Here is a 17,098-nt window from a genome sequence, read left to right on the forward strand (position 1 = left end):
ATAGACGCTAGATCCCGAGTGCGATCGCGGGTCATGAATGATGGTGTGCCGCCTGTGCGGTGCTCTGCCACTCCTGCTATGTATACCTGGCACTCCAGCACTTCACTTGCACTTCTATTAGACATGTAGTTGTTCGTCTTGAAAAAAACGAGCTTAATAAAGGTTAAAAAAAGAAAACAAAAGCACCATGGCGAACGGTAAGTCTTCCAGCTTTATATGTTGTGACATGATTCTGGCTGTAACTCTCTTTTGAGTAATTCTCTTATTTAATGTAGTCAAGTGGGTAAAATAGTAAATGGACCGCATTCCCACTCCTACGAGTACTCAAAGCGCTTTACATTTTATGCTTGACATTCACCCATTTACTCACCGGTGGAGGAGGCAGCCATGCAAGGCAGCCAACCTGCTCAGCGGGAATTTGGGGTGCAGGAGGAACCAGGGCTCGAACCTGTAACCCTCCAATTGCCGAACGATAACTCTACCTCCTGCGCCAACATCTTCCCCTACGTCAAGTGGGTCACTCTTTTACCTTGCGGGTAACAGCATTTTCAGCAGTAACACCAAGATCTTCATCGGATGTATGTGTACTATTTCAAGCTGTTAAGCTGCTGAAATAAAAATACCGTTTGACAGTAGTGTTACCTCGCTGAGTGCTATTCATCTTGTTCACTGTGACACAAAGTGGTCCCAAAAAATGACTGGATATGTATAAATCGATAGCTATTTAACTAAATATGATATCCCGGTTCATCCAAAGCTGTTAACATTATGAAAAGTGTTATGGAGAAATGTACAATCCCTGTGTCTGTTTTAAGCTGACTTTTAAACTACATTAAATGTAGTTTAACATTAAACATTAAAGTGGTGCTCTGTTTAAAAATAAAAATCCCAATTTCTGTTGTGCATTTTAGATTTTAAATTTTTAAATTCGTACTACATTAAATTGTGGGACATGTAGGACTTCCTGTCACGATCTAAGCCGGACGGAACGGCGATCGTGCGGGCAGGCGTGCAAGGAGCAGGCGAGATAGGCGAATATCAGGGCAAACCACTGGTTTAATCAGGGAACGACGATCAGGAAACATGAAAGCACAGTTAACTACAATAACCTACAATGACGGACAGGGGAAACAGGTCAGACCAGGACTTAAGTAAGAAAAGACGAAGCATGGAAATTGGACAACGCTGGAGACAATCAGGGAAGCACACGTGGGTAATCAGGGGGCGTGGCACACACGAGGAGCCGACGAGCCGGGCATGACACTTCCACTCATTTTAATAGTAAAATAATGTCCATTCATTTTTACAATATTCCCCAACAACTTTTTAAGTAAAAAATCTCGTTTTGATGTATTATTTAGGAAAACTACAATTTAACAATAATTTTAGTCTCACCTTCCTGAAAAATTAGAGGTTAGCCCTATGCAGTTAAATAACATGTTCATTAACAGTCTCGAGATTCATCATTTTAATTTAGTGCTGTTCCTCTGAATTTTTGACAATAACTTAATTGGTTCACCTGTACAAGCACAAACCTGTTCAATCTAGTAGGATAATTCTACAAAAAACAATTTGGAAAACCAGCCTCCTGGCTTTTTACCTGTAGACGCTGTAGTGCACTTGTCAGATAGAGATCTGGATAGTTTAGCCTGACATATGATACTGTAATTGCTTCCTTTGTGTCAGTAGTAGGTGAAAATGGCGGATTATGTTTACTTTTGAAATCCCCAGAAGGGTGAATCTGCTGGAATGACACATGGACTAACTGCTGCATGTCCTGCTCACTGATTTATTTGATCCGACCCCCAACAGGTTACTGTGCCCAGACCACCCCAGCTGTCGCCCAGCCTCTCACACGCATCGTGCCCTGGTCCTGATCTTGGAATGAAATTCACAAAGACGATAATCCATGTGCGCTCTTTTCAGAACCGGCGAGCCTGTTTTTCAAACTCTACTGCCTGTCCGTGATGACGCTGGTGGCTGCCACCTACACAGTAGCTTTGCGCTACACACGCACCGTGTCTTCAGACCTGTATTTCTCCACAACGGCCGTGTGTGTCACCGAGGTCATCAAGCTGGGCTTAAGCCTGGGGATGCTGGCTAAGTGAGTAGCGAAGCCTGTCAGCAGTAACATTTTCCGTCAGCGTCTACACCTACTCCGTAAAGTGATGGATTTCCCTGCTCTGATGCTTTTGCAGGGAATCCGGGAGCTTGAGTAAGCTGAGGATGTCCATCGTGCAGCACGTGTTCCGCAGTCCCAAAGAGCTTCTGCAGCTAAGCGTGCCCTCGGTGGTGTACGCCATCCAAAACAACATGGCCTTCGTGGCCCTGAGTAACCTGGATGCGGCCGTGTACCAGGTCTGTCCTCTGTCCCCTCTGCCCGCTCTTTAGGGCCAGTTCCCCTCGGCACAGTCGGCATGTCTGTCAGTCTCCTGGAGGTATTTCTCAATTAGGAGCGGTTCCTTCAGTGGTGCATTACATGTGAACTGTGTGAAGGAAAAAGCATGTGTATTATCTGGACTCGGGAAAGAAAGGTTCTGGGAAGTGAAGTCGCCAGTTGAGTGCAGGGCGCAGTGCGTGCCATGTGATGAATCCAGTGTGGCTGTCTTTCTTCAGGTGACTTATCAGCTTAAGATTCCCTGCACTGCACTGTGTACGGTCCTCATGCTGAACCGCTCCCTCAGCCGGCTGCAGTGGTTCTCCGTCTTCCTGCTTTGCGGGGGGGTCACCCTCGTGCAGTGGAAACCTGCTGAAGCCACCAAAGTGCAGGTAGGGCCCTTGCTGTCCCCGAGCCTTTGTGTCATCTTTGCTGCTTTACTCCTGGAAGTGACTAGGGTCAGGTACCGAAATGCTGGTTCCCGTATAGCGCCAGGACGAGGACCTTGCGGGACGGCCGTCCACAGTCATGCCTGTCTGTAAATGACAGTGATATTCAGTACCAGTATTACCTGCCTAAGTAAAGTGGCGTCCCCTTCCAGTGGCCCTGCACTATGGCATGCTCCATAATGATGTTCACTGTTCATAATGCCAGAGCTGACTGACTGCTCAATGTGTGTGTGTTCCTATGTTCGTTTGGTGAATAGGAAATGCGAATGTGTGTTGCCCAATCAATTTTTCAGGTTGAGCAGAACCCCTGGCTGGGCTTCTTGGCCATCGCGGTAGCTGTGCTGTGTTCTGGTTTTGCAGGTAACTGGGGCTCTGTGTTTGCATTTCATAGCAGTGTTTGCTCTCTCTCTCTCTCTCTCTCTCTCTCTCTCTCTCACACACACACACATACACACACAGATACAGACACACACGTCTCTGTCATCTCGCACTAAATTCACAGAGGCGACTCCTAAGAAAATATTTGCCTTATTTACCCTTGAACATGTGCAAAATAGCCTGCAGGTCTCTGTCAGACGGCCTTTTCACAGCAGCCTTTACAGGTTTACTTTGTGACGGTGAGATCCTGCCAGCTGATCCCTGCCAAGACGGAAGCGTTGTTGCTTGATTGGCTCGGAGAGCGCAAACAGAGCTCAAGCGAAAGTAGCAGAGGCCAACTTCAGAATGAATAGACTGTGAATTTTCTTGAGAACAGTTGAATCACAGCAAATTATATTGCTACTAAAATAGTATTAAAAATAATTTCTTTTTTTATTTTGTACATGTTCTTGAATAACAGTGCTGACCCTAGCTTGCCGTTATGCTCTAAGGGCAGAGATAGTGGGGGAAACTGGGATATGGCCCTAAAGACTGGTCTGTGTGTCGGCAGAGTGAGGACGTCTTAGTCACACAAACGCTCGCACCCTCTCTCCAAACAGGAGTCTACTTCGAGAAGGTGCTGAAAAGCTCAGACACGTCCCTCTGGGTGAGAAACATCCAGATGTATCTTTCGGGGATCATCATCACGCTGGTGGGCGTCTTCGTCTCGGACGGCAGCGAGGTGCTGCGAAAGGGCTTTTTTTATGGCTACACGCCCTGGGTTTGCTTCGTCATCCGTAAGTCGACACTCGTATATTTAGCGACACTCTCCCTGGCTGCATTCGCGCCTGACTTCCTGTTACCTGTAATGTGTCACGTTACGGATCTGCCGCTCGTACTCTTGCTGCCCCCGGCGACTGAGGATATTAGCTCTCGCCGTGAGCTTCTCACCATGGGTTCTGTGGTTTCTGTCGTCCCCCCCCCCTCCCCTCCCCTCCCCCTGGTGTGTACGTCCTCAGTGTTGGCCAGCATGGGCGGCCTCTACACATCGGTCGTGGTGAAGTACACGGACAACATCATGAAGGGCTTCTCCGCTGCCGCCGCCATCGTCTTGTCCACCGTGGCTTCAGTCCTCCTCTTCGGGTTACAGATCAGTGAGTCGGAAGCGTCGCGCGTCGCGTCTCACCGACCCGTCGAGGCCTTGAAGCTCCACTGACCTCGTTCTCTCTCACAGCCGCCGCCTTCGCCAGCGGCGCCGTACTCGTCTGCATCTCCATCTACCTGTACGGCCTGCCGAAACAGGACACCAGCAAGCTGGCCCGGCCCGAGCAGGACCGCGAGGCCACACAGAAGCTGCTGGCCGTGTGAGCTCGGAGCCTCTGCCCGCAACCCTGGTGCTAGATAGGAGCAAGAGGGGCTCAGCATAGGAACCTTTTGAAGGAGCGTGAAGTGAAATGGACAAACCTTTATTCACGGGACTTCCAGATGTTTTTTTTTTTTTTTTTAAATTCATCTCTCAGCAGTGTTAATTTTATGTGGTTTGCCTGAGGGATGATTTAGGTTTTGTAATCGGGGGAGACGGTCGAGCATCCCTTGGCTGCCGGAAGTTTCGTGACTCTCAGTTGAGTTTGGGAAGGACGCGTGGATTTCATGGTGAACAGTCCTGCATGGAAGTGTGTCCGCATCGAGCTCAGAGCGGATGTTCTGAATCACAAAAGGACACATCTGCTCTCCGTGCGGTTTTGGGGATTTCGTGATGCTACATTAATTACGTGTAAATTGTTACTTTAACATTATCTTTGCCAGCGGAATCACTGAAGAAGTGGGAGCATGTGGGACATGAATGTTGTACAGCAGCTGGCTGATCATCGTAATGAATTGTGCCTATTTGACGAACAATCTGCCATTATCCAATAAAGTATAATATGGTGTTATGCGATTTCAAAATTCCTGTCATTGGGCGGTACAGTGATTAGCACCGTCGCCTCACGCCTCTGGGCCCTCCTCCAGGGTTCCGTGTATGTGGAGTCTGTAGGTTCTCCCTGCGTTGTCGTGGGGTTACCTCTGGATGCTAAGTACGTGTGTGTGCATCTGCCCTGTGATGGGTTGGCACCCCATCCTGGGGTGTTCCCTGCCCTTCACCTGTCACCTCCGGGATTGGCTCTGTTCTCCCCCCACCATGACGCTGAATAGGACAAGCGGTTACAGAAGATAGATGGGTGGAGTAATGAAGACTTGACAAAGGAGCTTAAAGCAGGACGAGGACCTTGCGGGACGGCCGTCCACAGTCATGCCTGTCTGTAAATGACAGTGATATTCAGTGCCAGTATTACCTGCCTAAGTAAAGTAACACTGCAGAAGCATTAGGGTATGTTCCATTTCATCTGTAGTTAAGTGTGGTTTTATTACCAATGTCAATAATTAGGGCTCCATCCTAACATGCACACACCCTAACTGTACAAACAGCGATATGCTTGTTCTTCACAGACTGACGTGTATATTATACACACTCGTCACTCCATCCAGTAATTATCCAACCGAAGGTTGACGGGACGGATCCTGAGTGACAAGCTTGTGATTCAGCTGAGCGGCGATGTTCAGCTGAGCGTCAGCAAAGTGGCTTCCCGGATGGGGATTCCTCGGCTGCGGCCGTGCGGCAGTGACGACGGTGTGGGGGGAGTCTGCAGGCCTTTACATCTTCTCTACGGGCGTGACACCCAGGATCCTCATGCCATTGGCCAGGACGGTGCGGGCACTGTCGAAGAGGCGGAGCCTGGCCTGTCGATAGAGGAAGTGGAACACGGGTTAGCAGTATGGTCCCGTGCCATATTCAGCACAAACACTGGTTGCTTTGTTGTAGCACCGGCGGCAGCTCAAACCCGTTCAGGACAGCAAGTTCGTTGTCATGACTACCGGCAGTAAGGCCTTACCTGCGCCAGGGGAAGGGGGCTGCCCTTCACAGGTAACGTCCTGAGCCCCACGGCCACCAGGTGACTGCAAGGCAGAGACACAATGCAAGGCTGCGGCTGCGATGCCAGCGTGCGGCCAGGTGGGGGCGAGGGCAGGGCGGCAGCCTACCTGAGCGCTAGGAGAAAGTTCACCAGGTGCTTGGGCTGAAGGTCACATGAGCACTGGAGCAGCGCCTCGTCGTACCTGCCGATCACAAATACACCTCACTGCACCTCACACCATCGTCAGCACTCCTCTGTGGCTTTGGCATGTGGAAAAACAAACCAGTTCTGCTTGCCCGCTGTCAGTGGCCTGAAAGCCGGAATGCTGTTGTGAGACACGCTTATGAATCCCATTCATCTGAGACGCCGCTTCATACCGGAAGCCGCCGAGACGGACTCAGCTGCTCCAGAAACGTCCCCTCCGGGGGGCTGACTACCCACCCCAATTATCCTCCGTCACACAGGCTCACCGCAGAATCTGCTTCAGGACCCCGGCTCCCTGCTCCTCCTGCAGCAGCATGGGGTCCAAGGGCCCCCCCTCTCCGCTGCCGTGCATCCGTGTTAAACTGAAATTACACCATGGTTTTAAAAAAAAAAAAAAAAAAACCATGAGGGTATTCCACAGAGCAGGCTTTTCCAGTTAGCTGGATAACTTATACCTAAAGTGAAAACTGGCCAATAGGAGGAGAGGGAAGTAACATTCCTATTGGCCAATGAAGAGATCCTGCTTTGTGGAACACACCCCATTCCCATTAGACGGCACCTAACACCAAGTGAACCTCACATTCTATCCAGTGCCTTTAAAATTCATGTTGTTTTGTCGGCTGACTGTAAGGATACATGAGCACAAACATTTGTGTGTTGAGTGCCAGCAGCCATAGCACCTGCAGCTCGGATGAGGTGGCCAACCAGAAGCTAAGCAGGTTTGGGCCTGGCCAGTATTTGGATGGGAGACCAACTAGGAAGTCAGGTTGCTGCTGGAGAGGGTGTTGGTGTGGCTGCTGGGGAAGCCCCTCCTGTGGTCTGTGTGGACCCCAATGCCCCAGTGCAGCGACGGGGACACCATGCTGTAGAAATGGTGCCGTCCTTCGGATGGCTCCGGGGTCATGCAAAGTCCCTGGGTGCCTTTCAGAAGGGTACCCTGATGTCCTGGCTGAACGGGAGGCCCTTTCAAACCTGGCCTCCTAATCACCAGATACTGTGTGGTGAGGGTGGGTGACCCTGGATCAGTCGCTGTTTTTACCTGCACAGCCGTGAGTGTGTGTACTGCAGAAACAGGCCGGTGTCTCCCTGCATCTGCAGAACCCGCCCCCAGTCGAAGCTGTAATCAGACTCGAGGGGGCCCCTGAAATCCTACAGGAGACACAGCGGGGTTATTTTCTGATAGGCTTTCTTCCTCTTGGGGGAGGAGCCACATCCATGAGGGAGGGGCTCACCTGAATTATGAGGGCGGCGACCCCCACCCTCTCTGCAGTCACGTCGGGGTCTTCCAGCTCCTTGCTGGCTGCAGTAACGACAAAGCAAAAAATAGCTCATAAAATGCTTTAGAGGCGCGAGACGACGCTCTGAGCTCAGGTGCTGGAAGTCAGAACAACCGGAGACAGAATCAGAAGGTGGCCAATGCGAGATAAGATGCTGGTCAAAGACTACCAGAGTTCTCTAAGGCATGGGCAGACCTTCCTGCAGCCTGACACCGTGTTACCAACGACAACCGCAGCCGCTTGTTCAGAAGCGCTGGTGACAGAGAACAGTCAGAAGAGAGCTGGTGTCTCTACACTGGCCGCAGTGTGCGAGTGTGTGTGAATACAGCACGAAATGGTCACAGTGGGGTTTTACACAGCAGGCTGACAGTCCATCCTGAGCCCCCGCCCATCCTGAGCCCCCCCCTTACTCCAGGTCGCCTGCATGTTCCTCAGCACTCTGCCTTTGGCCTCCTCCAGCACGTCCTCCAGGAAAACCACCTCACCCTTCCGCGTCTTCATGCCCCGAACGAGGCCAAAGGGCACATGGCGGCAGCTGGGGTGGGGAACGGGGGGGGGGGGGCAGGGCGCACGCGCACACACACACACACACACAGACAGGGACACACAGGCACAGACATACATGCAGTGAGGCAGCAACTGTAACCCATCTCTTCCATTGGCATGTAAGAATTATAATGATCATTATAATGAAGTTAAATGAAGATTATATTTCATCAATAATAGTCAGAGGATACAAACTCAAGCGTTTCCTGTCTTAATATGTTAAGGTCCCCCGTCATTCTGCATGTACCAGGCCCTGCAGTACCTGACAGTGCTCCCTAGGGGGCGTAGATCAGGCTATGAATGGTCAGGTTAGCTGTAACCAAGCGGCATGCGGGGGGCCCCCACGGTTCTGGGACAACGAGTCACACCGTAAGTGTTACCTGTCTGCCCACTGATGGCCCATGGCCCGCAGGATCTGAAAGACCTGCCTGAAGTGGCCCTCCTGGCTTTTATCCGTCTGCGTGAAGATAAAACACACAAACACCCCCCCACTCGGAAAGTTGCCTCGGAGTCACAGACTGAAACAGGAAAGACAGAAATGGGAGAGGACCCTCACCACATAAATCATCTCGTCAAAGTCGTACGCCTCCTTCCGGTCGATAGCTGCAGCCAGATCTCTGTGGGGGGAGCAAAGGCACCATCTCCAGTCTTTGTTTATTGCGAGACAAAAATGAACGGTCCGCATTTGTGGCTGTGAGAGGGAGGACCGTCACCCACAGGTGGCAGCGCTGAGCCACTCGCCTGGTGATGTAGAGCGAGGTCCCATCGCTGCGCAGCACGGTGGCGAAGCAGGACATGTCCCCAGCGGGCGACAGGTCCACCACCCCCGTGCCCTTCCTTCAGGAGGACAAATGGAAACTTCATCACTTTGCATTTTATATTAATAACTAAACCAGTAAACGATCTGCGTAGAATACAACAGGGACACATGTGCAATTTAAGAAAAAAGTGGATGTTTGCACTAATCTTCCAGGGTAACATGGTCATGACAGGCTCAGTCAGCGAGCATCATCCTTCAGAGCAGAGAGATGCTTGCCTTTTGGTGTCCTTAGGTACTCTCAGGGGGAAATTCTGGGATTTTTTTGTGATGGGAGACCAAGGGCCATGATTCACACGGAGGGAACAACTTTACCATCATTCAATGACAAGTTTATAAATCATTGAGTGACAGGGGACGGGGCACTCTGGGAGCCAATCAGATTTCAGCTGGGCCCTGTGGCCCCACCCCTGGGTTTTCAAAAACCTGACACTGCAGCACCCAGAGCATACAGCAGGCATACATTCTGCGGGGACTCACTCTGTGGTTCTGAGGAGCCCCTGGGCTCGAAGTCGCTCCAGCACGTCCAGCGCCTGCTTCTGATGAAAGGACTCACCCGAGTACTCATGGAAGCGGATCCCCAGACGCTGGGAGAGACACACGGGCCGTGAGAGCAGGCGTGGGCAGGGCTGGGCGGCTGGGCGGACCGACGCCACCTTCGGTGCGTCTGGGGCGTTACACATGTGTAACCCCCATCTGGGCCTCCCCAGGCACAGCTGACGGACCCTTTATCTCACACACCTTTATCCCTCACCTTATATACTGCTACCAGAACTTGACCATGGTATTTAATAACTCCCGACACATTACTGCAAACAGAATGAGAATTAAAATATTTTAAATAATTCTGCTATTTCCTTTGAGGGATAAAAGTGGATTTGCCTTTGGCAGTGAGGCAAAACCTTCGTAATCCTGGATGTAAGTCGGCTAATTCTTCCTGAGTACTGCATTACATCACCTAACTAATTACAGAATAACTACTCAGCTATTCTAAAATGCAGCGTGCGGAGCAACGCCGACTGAGATTAGCGACGGGCAAGTCAGAGAGGTCCGGCACAGCTGCTCCAGCACCGCGGACCCGGAGCACGGCCCGTACCTGGTAAACGCGCTGGTACTCCCCCACGGAGATCTCCCTGAAGTGCCTCCACAGTGCCAGGGCCTCCTCCTCCCCGCTCTCCAGCTGCCTGAAGAACTCCCCAGCCCTCTGCCTGACTCCCTCGTCCTTCTCCGCCTCGGCGTTGACCCGCACGTACACCTGCAGGGGCCGATCAGCACTCTGACCACCGCGGGACCTTCAGGGTGTCTGTGTCTCTCTGACAGACACTATGTGCGCAACTTAGAGACACCAGTGAGCCTAAACTTCCTGCGGAGTCGAGGCGGGAACCGAATCCGTATTCGAGGAAGAAAGATCGGTGTCTGTGACACTTGGAAAATGTTCTTACTGAAAGCGTAAAATCACCACTGTGGCAGTTTCTCCATTCTGATGGTGCATTAATGTCAGTGAGGCCAAGGAGCTGGAGGAAAATGTGCACAGGGGGTAAGAGTCAGACCTCACCTGAAAAAGGTGCTGTAAGGGGTTCGCTTTCAGTTCCTCCTGTGAACCGTAGTCCTGAAAACCAGCCCCAAGCATCCCTACGGAACAGGGCAGAAATCAGCCCCCCAGAACGGCAGCCATCAGCAAGCCAAACAGCCCCCCAGAATCGTAGTCATCTCTCAACTAGCGGAAAAGTGTACATCTCTACTGAGAAAAACAAACTAAAATTCATTTCTTTGCACCACGCTACATTAAATACATGAACCATCTACAGCAGTCAATATTCAGCATTTAAACATGTAAACATGCAAATATATAGAATTGAAGACACTTTATCACACCACCTTAATTAAGGGTATGCAAAGTGACACAGCTTGCTGACATTCGATGTTCATGCAGAATTATTTTCCTGAGGCTGCCCAACCAGATTCCTGGTGAGTGACATGAGTTAGTTCTCAGGTTGGGCAGCCTCAATGCTCCTGGTTCACTGGGCCAGGCTGACATCGTTCATGACTCTAAGCTGGTTAAAGCAACTCTAAGCCAAGATGTAGACGTCTATCTGCATTCACCCAAACTCACCAAACTGCAGACCCCAATCCCCGAGATAATTCATCCTCACGACTTCATTTCCTAGAGCTTCCTTCAGGTTGGAGATAAAGTTACCTTTAAGAAATAATCGTATAGGATTAGTGACATGGTGGTGCAGTGGTTAGCACTGTTGCCTCACACCTCTGGGACCCGGGTTCGAGTCTCTGCCTGGGTTACATGTGTGAGGAGTTTGCATGTCGTTTGCATGTTCTCCCCAAGTCGTCATGGGGTTTCCTTCGGGTACTCCGGTTTCCCCCCACAGTCCAAAAACATGCTAATTGGAGTAATTCCCATGGGTGTGCAGGTGTGAGTGAATGGTGTGTGAGTGTGCCCTGCGATGGGCTCCGGACCCCCCGCAAGGCAGTAGGATAAGCGGGTTGGAAAATAGATGGATTAGTGACATGATTATGTTTGTACATTAAAAGATGTTATTTAACGAAGGCATCATTCTTCTCAATTTTACTGCATTAAGCCTGCCCTCTAGTGGCAACATCATGCATTAAACACCCACATAAATCCATTCATTCAACTAACATGTACAAAGTGGGAAGCAGAGGGAATGCGGCAGTTGGCAGTCTGGATATGTAATTCACAAATAATCTGCAAGACCGTCTGAAGGATATCCGGTAAAGGTGCTAATAGAGAGCCAGGCAAATCAAGGGAATCAGGCCCACATCCCTAAAGGTGTAAAAACGACAGCGCTCTCCACACATTAAACCACTAAGTAACGAAGAACGAACTGACCATTCAGACAAGCATGCAGCACTTGTGTCTGATGCGCAATGAAAACAGACCCTTACCAATAATAGTAGAACGTAGGTGTCCAGCGTGAAATTTTTTTGCGATATTTGGCGAACTGTTCAACAAAACAAAAAGAGGTTTCTCACAATAGTTCAAACACAATAGTTCCACACTCAAGCGAAACAAATCGCAGCATTTCCCTGAAACAAACAGGGCAACTCACAAAGCTGTCAAACATTCTGCATGCATAAGAACCAACCTGAATTCAACCAGCGTCCTTCCCTTCTGCTGACCACAGAGAAGAGCACTCTTCAACCCAAACGTGTGCCCCTCCTTCGACACCTGTTCTAAAATTTTCTTGAGAAAATACAAAGACAATCACAATATTTAAAAAAAAATCCCGATTCAGAATTTTACAAAAACAAAACAGATTTATAGTCAAAGATGTGTCTGTTTGTTCTCCAGTGTCAATACAGTGCATTGACAATTTAACCAGGTCAAAAAAGTGAAATTAAAAAGTCACCTCTGCCAAAACATCTCGCTTTATTTTAAAATTGATCACTGCACGTCCAACTGTTACATCTTCCACCACACTGTCGCGATTCAGCTGGAAAGTCAGAGAGATGTTTTTTATAAGATATGTTTCGCAAATGTGTTTTTTTTTGTATATGATGACAACTTTATATACAATACTTGTCTAGCCAGTGACTCGGCTTGCGTCTGAATATCTTCGGCAGATGGGAGGAAGCCTTTCTGCCTCAGGTGGCTCACTGACAGCCTGAAGTCGGATTGTCTGTGAATTTACATGCAACATCGAGTGAGAATACAAGATCAGAGATATATATGTACTAGACGAGACCAAGGAGTTTTTTTTTTTTTTTACGAGACCAAGGAGTGAGGAGGCGCTAAGGTCAATTTGACAGCATTATGTTATCTTCTCGTAACGTCCCCACATACACTTTCACACAAGTGTATCACACTTAACTGTTTTTTTGACACAGGGATGGTGGACACAGCTGAAATGAAACACTCCTCAGATTGTCCAAAAATCTTGGCAATCTGGAATAAATATATATATATATGTGTCTTATAACGGGTACCTTGTTCGTTGAATTAAATATGCAATAATAAAATCCACTAAAACCATTAACATCAACTAAAAGTGAATACGGTGAATCTGTCGGTTCGCTAAACTTTTAATACAATATAAACGCAGCCAGACCCCATTACCTTCGAGGCGATATTTTTTCTAAAAAAGCAAGCCATCGATACAATTTAAACACAAAACAATAAAATAATTCTGAAACGCCACGATAAGGCACCAAGTGCACCCCTCCGTACACCTTCTCGGGCGACATTCACAGCGCCATTTCCCTCCATTTGACCTTTGAACTGAACGCTTGCGGTCACCGACCAATCGCGGCGGCTGATTCTCATCTCACTCACACGTGATTTGCGTCACTCTCGCTGTGGGCGTGGCTTGACGGTTCGAACAGCCGGCGCGGAACAGAATCAGGATGATAATTTAGTTAACCTTATTCGTGTCCGCAATATAGTTTGTATTCATAAAAGAATGTATTATTTTGCCAGTCTCTGTATCTTTAGAAGCCAATACTTTATCATATTAAAGGCGGTTTGTGTATTGTGTATTTTCTTCTCTGTGAAACCATTTATGTCTGGTACATATGGTCAGATCATGTCGTCAGAAGACATGGCGTGATAGTACATATTTCCCACTGTTATTTTCCCACCTAGGACCAAGTCCACAAATGTTTTTTTTTTCTGTGCTACAAGCTCAGTTTGCAGCTCTAACAGTATACTAAGCAGAGATGAACAGTCAGTATAAAGAAGCGTGAATTTGGGGTGGTGCAGTCTGCTTATAAATAATGTGAAAATAAGTTAAAAAAAAAAAAAAAGGTGCAATAAAGCGGACGATTTTACGGAGAGGACGTGCGCGTGATTAAAAGTAAAAGTAATGCAGCCCTTAATTGGTGAAGTACCTACATCATCCACGGCGCGGTGCAGTGCTCTCCACACATACTACAGAAACAGAGCTGACTGTCTCTCAGTAACTGGATGTTCGTACGGAAAGTTGCACATGCTGCCAATTCCCAAACAGATGGTGGGATGATATATTCCTTTTGGTGATCCTCCGCTTGGCTCACGTCTGTCCACACAGCATGTTACGTTACACACAGCTCGCCTTTAGCTTTGATTGGCAACGCTGCCAATGATTATGATGCTGGCAGTTTGTACGTGGCTACCCATTTCTTACATACCAAGCTGAGGTGCTTGCTGAATTCCCCTACTTTTCAGTGGCCCTGCTGTTTGGATATTGACAGTAGCTTGGTGGAAGAAACATGCTTTGCAACCTCAGAGACTCACATCACAGGTAATCATCTGAATGAGAGGTTCTTGCCTCCCCTATCCTACATCCTCACTCTCTCTGCTCTCCTGGGCTCCCCAAGCGTCCTGATGCTCATTAAAGGAGTTTTATTGCTCTGCCTCTTGTCATGTGACAGGGGGAGATGATTGGATGCAGAGCAGGTTTCTGGAAGCAGGACAGGAGCACAGCAGGATGGAACTGTTCTGGCGAGGGTGGCTTGATTGTTATTCTGTGTGAAAGAAATGTGTGGATTTTCTCTTTGAAAATTTTGTATAGGCCAACTGGCCACCCACACATGGCACTTTTCCTAATGTACCAGAAATGTCTTCTGCCTTCATTTTGTATGTTCTTCAATTCATTAAGTCTGTATTCAGCAACAGAGGCATTTCCATCCCATGCTGTGTGATACTACCACAGAAATGTCTTCCTAAAAATAGTTGTATAACAAGCTGACTCCTGGCATCATTGATATCCTGCATTAGAAGTGGCTGCTGAAAGGGCTGTCGCAGGTCTTTGCTCCTTCCAGGCATAGCATTGTAGCTGGGGGGGCCAAGCTTCTCTCTCACACCTGGTTATGGGATCGAATCCTCCCCCCGCCCTGCATTTGTGGAGGTTCTCCTTGTGTAATGCGAGTTCTGCCTCAGAGCTCTGCTGTCCTCTTGCAGTCCTAGGCCACTTGGTGTCTGTAAATAGCCCATTCTGGGTGTCTCCCCACCTTGTGCTACATGCAGTAGGCAATAGGACCCCCCCCCCACATTCCAAAACTCTACCTACGGTAAGCAATTGGGGGCTTAATGAATTGGTATTTCTCCTAAATAGAAACTGCAGTCTTCAAGGATGGAACTCAGTAGATATCTTGGTGGCCTGTCAAAGAAACACTTACTGGAGAATTCTAACCAAACTCCACAGCTTCATGCTTTTCTTCCGTCAAATGTATTGCAGTAGGAATCTACATACATTGGATTGTTCAGATTTCATTCCCGGTGAGCATTTTGCTCAGCTGAAACTGGAGTCTCTCAGGAGTCTGATACAGCAATGATCAGCACGTGGCTCAACATGACAGATTATCACACTGATTAATTAACAGAAGATGAAAACGCAAACTGTGGCTTCTGATGCTGAAATCACAAATATCCATTCATCGCTCCTTTTTCCGTTTATCCTGGTCAGGGTCACATGGGGGGGGGGGGGGGCGTCCTAGGCAGTATGTGCACAGGCCAGGTGGATCACCCTGGGCGGGAGGGAAATCCAAAATCTGCCCCGGATTTTCAGCAGGATTAATATTATTCTCCAAAAAACTTCCGGTAGAAATCGGAACAGAAATGTGTCCTGGCAACGTTGAGGGGCTGTATTTTTCCAGAAAATTTAGGCCCAGTTGTCTGTACATGGTGCAAATAATACCAATGAAAATCATATTGTTTTCATGAGGGGAAAATTCCAGGTTCCTACAATTAGGCAGTAATCCCTGGTTCATAAATGCATATGTGATGGAAAGTAAGCTCTCTGCCAGTTTTGAATGGTGGCTTTGGAATTCCTCCGCAGGCACTGAACAGGCAGCTTTCACATCACGTTAAGGGAGAGGACAGTGGGGAATATAAGCATTATTCCGATTCCTGAGGAAAAGCATGGTGCCTTTTATACTGCAGGACATAACACAAGCACAAACTCACAGCCATCCTCTAAACCTTTTGTAAACAAGCTGAAAGAACATCAGTCAACATTCAGCGCGGTGCCAAATATCAGATAAAACCTTTACCTGCTGGAAGCGCTGGTAACTGGGATTATCTGACGGCAAGCCGCTCCCAAGGCGATGATGTCATCTTTTTTTGCCTCTGAACACAAGCAGGCTGGTTCAAAGCATAAAATGCAGCACTCGGGTTTCCGGTGTAAAAATGATGCCACACACATTATTTTTATCTGACCGTTACTAACTTTTCTTCACCATGACTGTAGCATTTTCCATTGAAGCTAATTTGCTTTAACATTTTTGTGACGCCACCTTCTGCTTGACCCTCTGAGCCGCTCAAATCAGATTTGTGATGCTTCCCTGCTTCGCTTTAAATGTTAATATTCAGTCCCGTGGGGAAGGGTGTAGAACAATGAAACCGGGTGTGTGTGCCCACCATGGATAGGCATAGCACAGGGGAATAAGGCGATCCGTGAAGACAGGGCTGTTCTGCAGAATCTGGGACCCAAAGGCCAACCTGATCTCACCGATCCAGTGTCACGGAGACTAGCCAAACGGCAGTATTATTGAGGCGCCCGAAGTCTGAACCGCAGGGCTTAGCTGTGTGTGAGAGAGACGCCTGTGCGATTGGTTCCTCCCACCATGTGGTCGGTATGTTACGGCATCCCCCACGAACGTCCTGCTTCTTCGTAGTTGGGAAAACCAGCCCTTAACTGTGACTAATAGCTAAGCAGGACAGGATTACATTTTGGTGAGTGACAAGCAGCTGGAGATGTCTGATCCATGTGGAACCATGAAAACGCGAGTCCTGTGCTGGTCATCTAGCAAGGTTAAGAGGTGTAAAGGTTCCAGATTAACTAGAAAAGTAAGTCAATTTCCGCCATCTAAGTAACACCACCTGAGATTTACTGCGTAGTAAGAGATGGTTCACATTACACAAGACCTACGCACCTCCAACAGCCTCTAAAGTCTACAGACCAGGCTTGCCGCCTGGGTCTCTGTACAGCAATACAGCCCATAATAAGCAGAAGTGATGACCCCAGCAGACACTAACCCAACTCCCAGCTCATCCATAACACACCACGTCCTTGGCCACCATGATAAATTCATTCAGGCTCAAAATACCAGCAGTTGGTATCTCCTTAAATGTTATGACACTGAAAATCTCACCCGCAATCACCTAC

The 17,098-nt window shown here is 48.6% G+C and overlaps 2 protein-coding genes across 3 annotated transcripts; one reads left to right on the forward strand and one right to left on the reverse strand.

Moving 5' to 3' along the window:
• The first annotated feature begins 7 nt into the window (after window positions 1-7).
• Window positions 8-5,117, forward strand: slc35a1 (solute carrier family 35 member A1). The gene is made up of 8 exons (XM_048986146.1): window positions 8-197; window positions 1,927-2,104; window positions 2,199-2,358; window positions 2,617-2,769; window positions 3,120-3,186; window positions 3,804-3,980; window positions 4,203-4,337; window positions 4,418-5,117. The coding sequence occupies exons 1-8, from the start codon at window positions 188-190 to the stop codon at window positions 4,549-4,551; spliced, it is 1,014 nt and encodes a 337-aa protein (XP_048842103.1). The 5' UTR covers window positions 8-187; the 3' UTR covers window positions 4,552-5,117.
• Window positions 5,118-5,556: 439 nt separating this feature from the next.
• rars2 (arginyl-tRNA synthetase 2, mitochondrial) lies at window positions 5,557-13,228 on the reverse strand. Of its 2 annotated transcripts, XM_048986142.1 has the most exons (20): window positions 13,072-13,228; window positions 12,827-12,900; window positions 12,535-12,634; window positions 12,365-12,448; window positions 12,101-12,198; window positions 11,901-11,956; window positions 11,092-11,175; window positions 10,534-10,610; window positions 10,075-10,233; window positions 9,459-9,565; window positions 8,903-8,998; window positions 8,718-8,778; window positions 8,542-8,618; window positions 8,026-8,150; window positions 7,571-7,638; window positions 7,378-7,487; window positions 6,605-6,700; window positions 6,262-6,336; window positions 6,114-6,177; window positions 5,557-5,961 (listed from the first exon to the last, which is right to left on the reverse strand). In XM_048986142.1, the coding sequence occupies exons 1-20, from the start codon at window positions 13,105-13,107 to the stop codon at window positions 5,875-5,877; spliced, it is 1,734 nt and encodes a 577-aa protein (XP_048842099.1). In that variant the 5' UTR covers window positions 13,108-13,228; the 3' UTR covers window positions 5,557-5,874. The 2 variants fall into 2 exon arrangements, with proteins under 2 accessions (XP_048842099.1, XP_048842098.1); XM_048986141.1 differs by lacking the exon at window positions 12,827-12,900.
• Window positions 13,229-17,098: the final 3,870 nt, after the last annotated feature.

Source organism: Brienomyrus brachyistius, chromosome 19 (genome assembly GCF_023856365.1).
Source record: "Brienomyrus brachyistius isolate T26 chromosome 19, BBRACH_0.4, whole genome shotgun sequence".
Taxonomy (NCBI): Eukaryota; Metazoa; Chordata; class Actinopteri; order Osteoglossiformes; family Mormyridae; genus Brienomyrus; species Brienomyrus brachyistius.

What these genes read in the sequence shown, in the direction of transcription:
- rars2 (XM_048986141.1), bottom strand. Translation starts at nt 13,199, where the DNA reads ATGTCGCCCGAGAAGGTGTACGGAGGGGTGCACTTGGTGCCTTATCGT. An exon ending in CCTTACAGCACCTTTTTCAG is followed by an intron (nt 10,234 to 10,533) that starts GTGAGGTCTGAC and finishes CGGCCCCTGCAG; the next exon opens with GTGTACGTGCGGGTCAACGC. An exon ending in TCGCCGCCCTCATAATTCAG is followed by an intron (nt 7,488 to 7,570) that starts GTGAGCCCCTCC and finishes TGTCTCCTGTAG; the next exon opens with GATTTCAGGGGCCCCCTCGA.
- slc35a1 (XM_048986146.1), top strand. An exon ending in AGCCTGGGGATGCTGGCTAA is followed by an intron (nt 2,105 to 2,198) that starts GTGAGTAGCGAA and finishes ATGCTTTTGCAG; the next exon opens with GGAATCCGGGAGCTTGAGTA. An exon ending in CCTCTTCGGGTTACAGATCA is followed by an intron (nt 4,338 to 4,417) that starts GTGAGTCGGAAG and finishes TCTCTCTCACAG; the next exon opens with CCGCCGCCTTCGCCAGCGGC.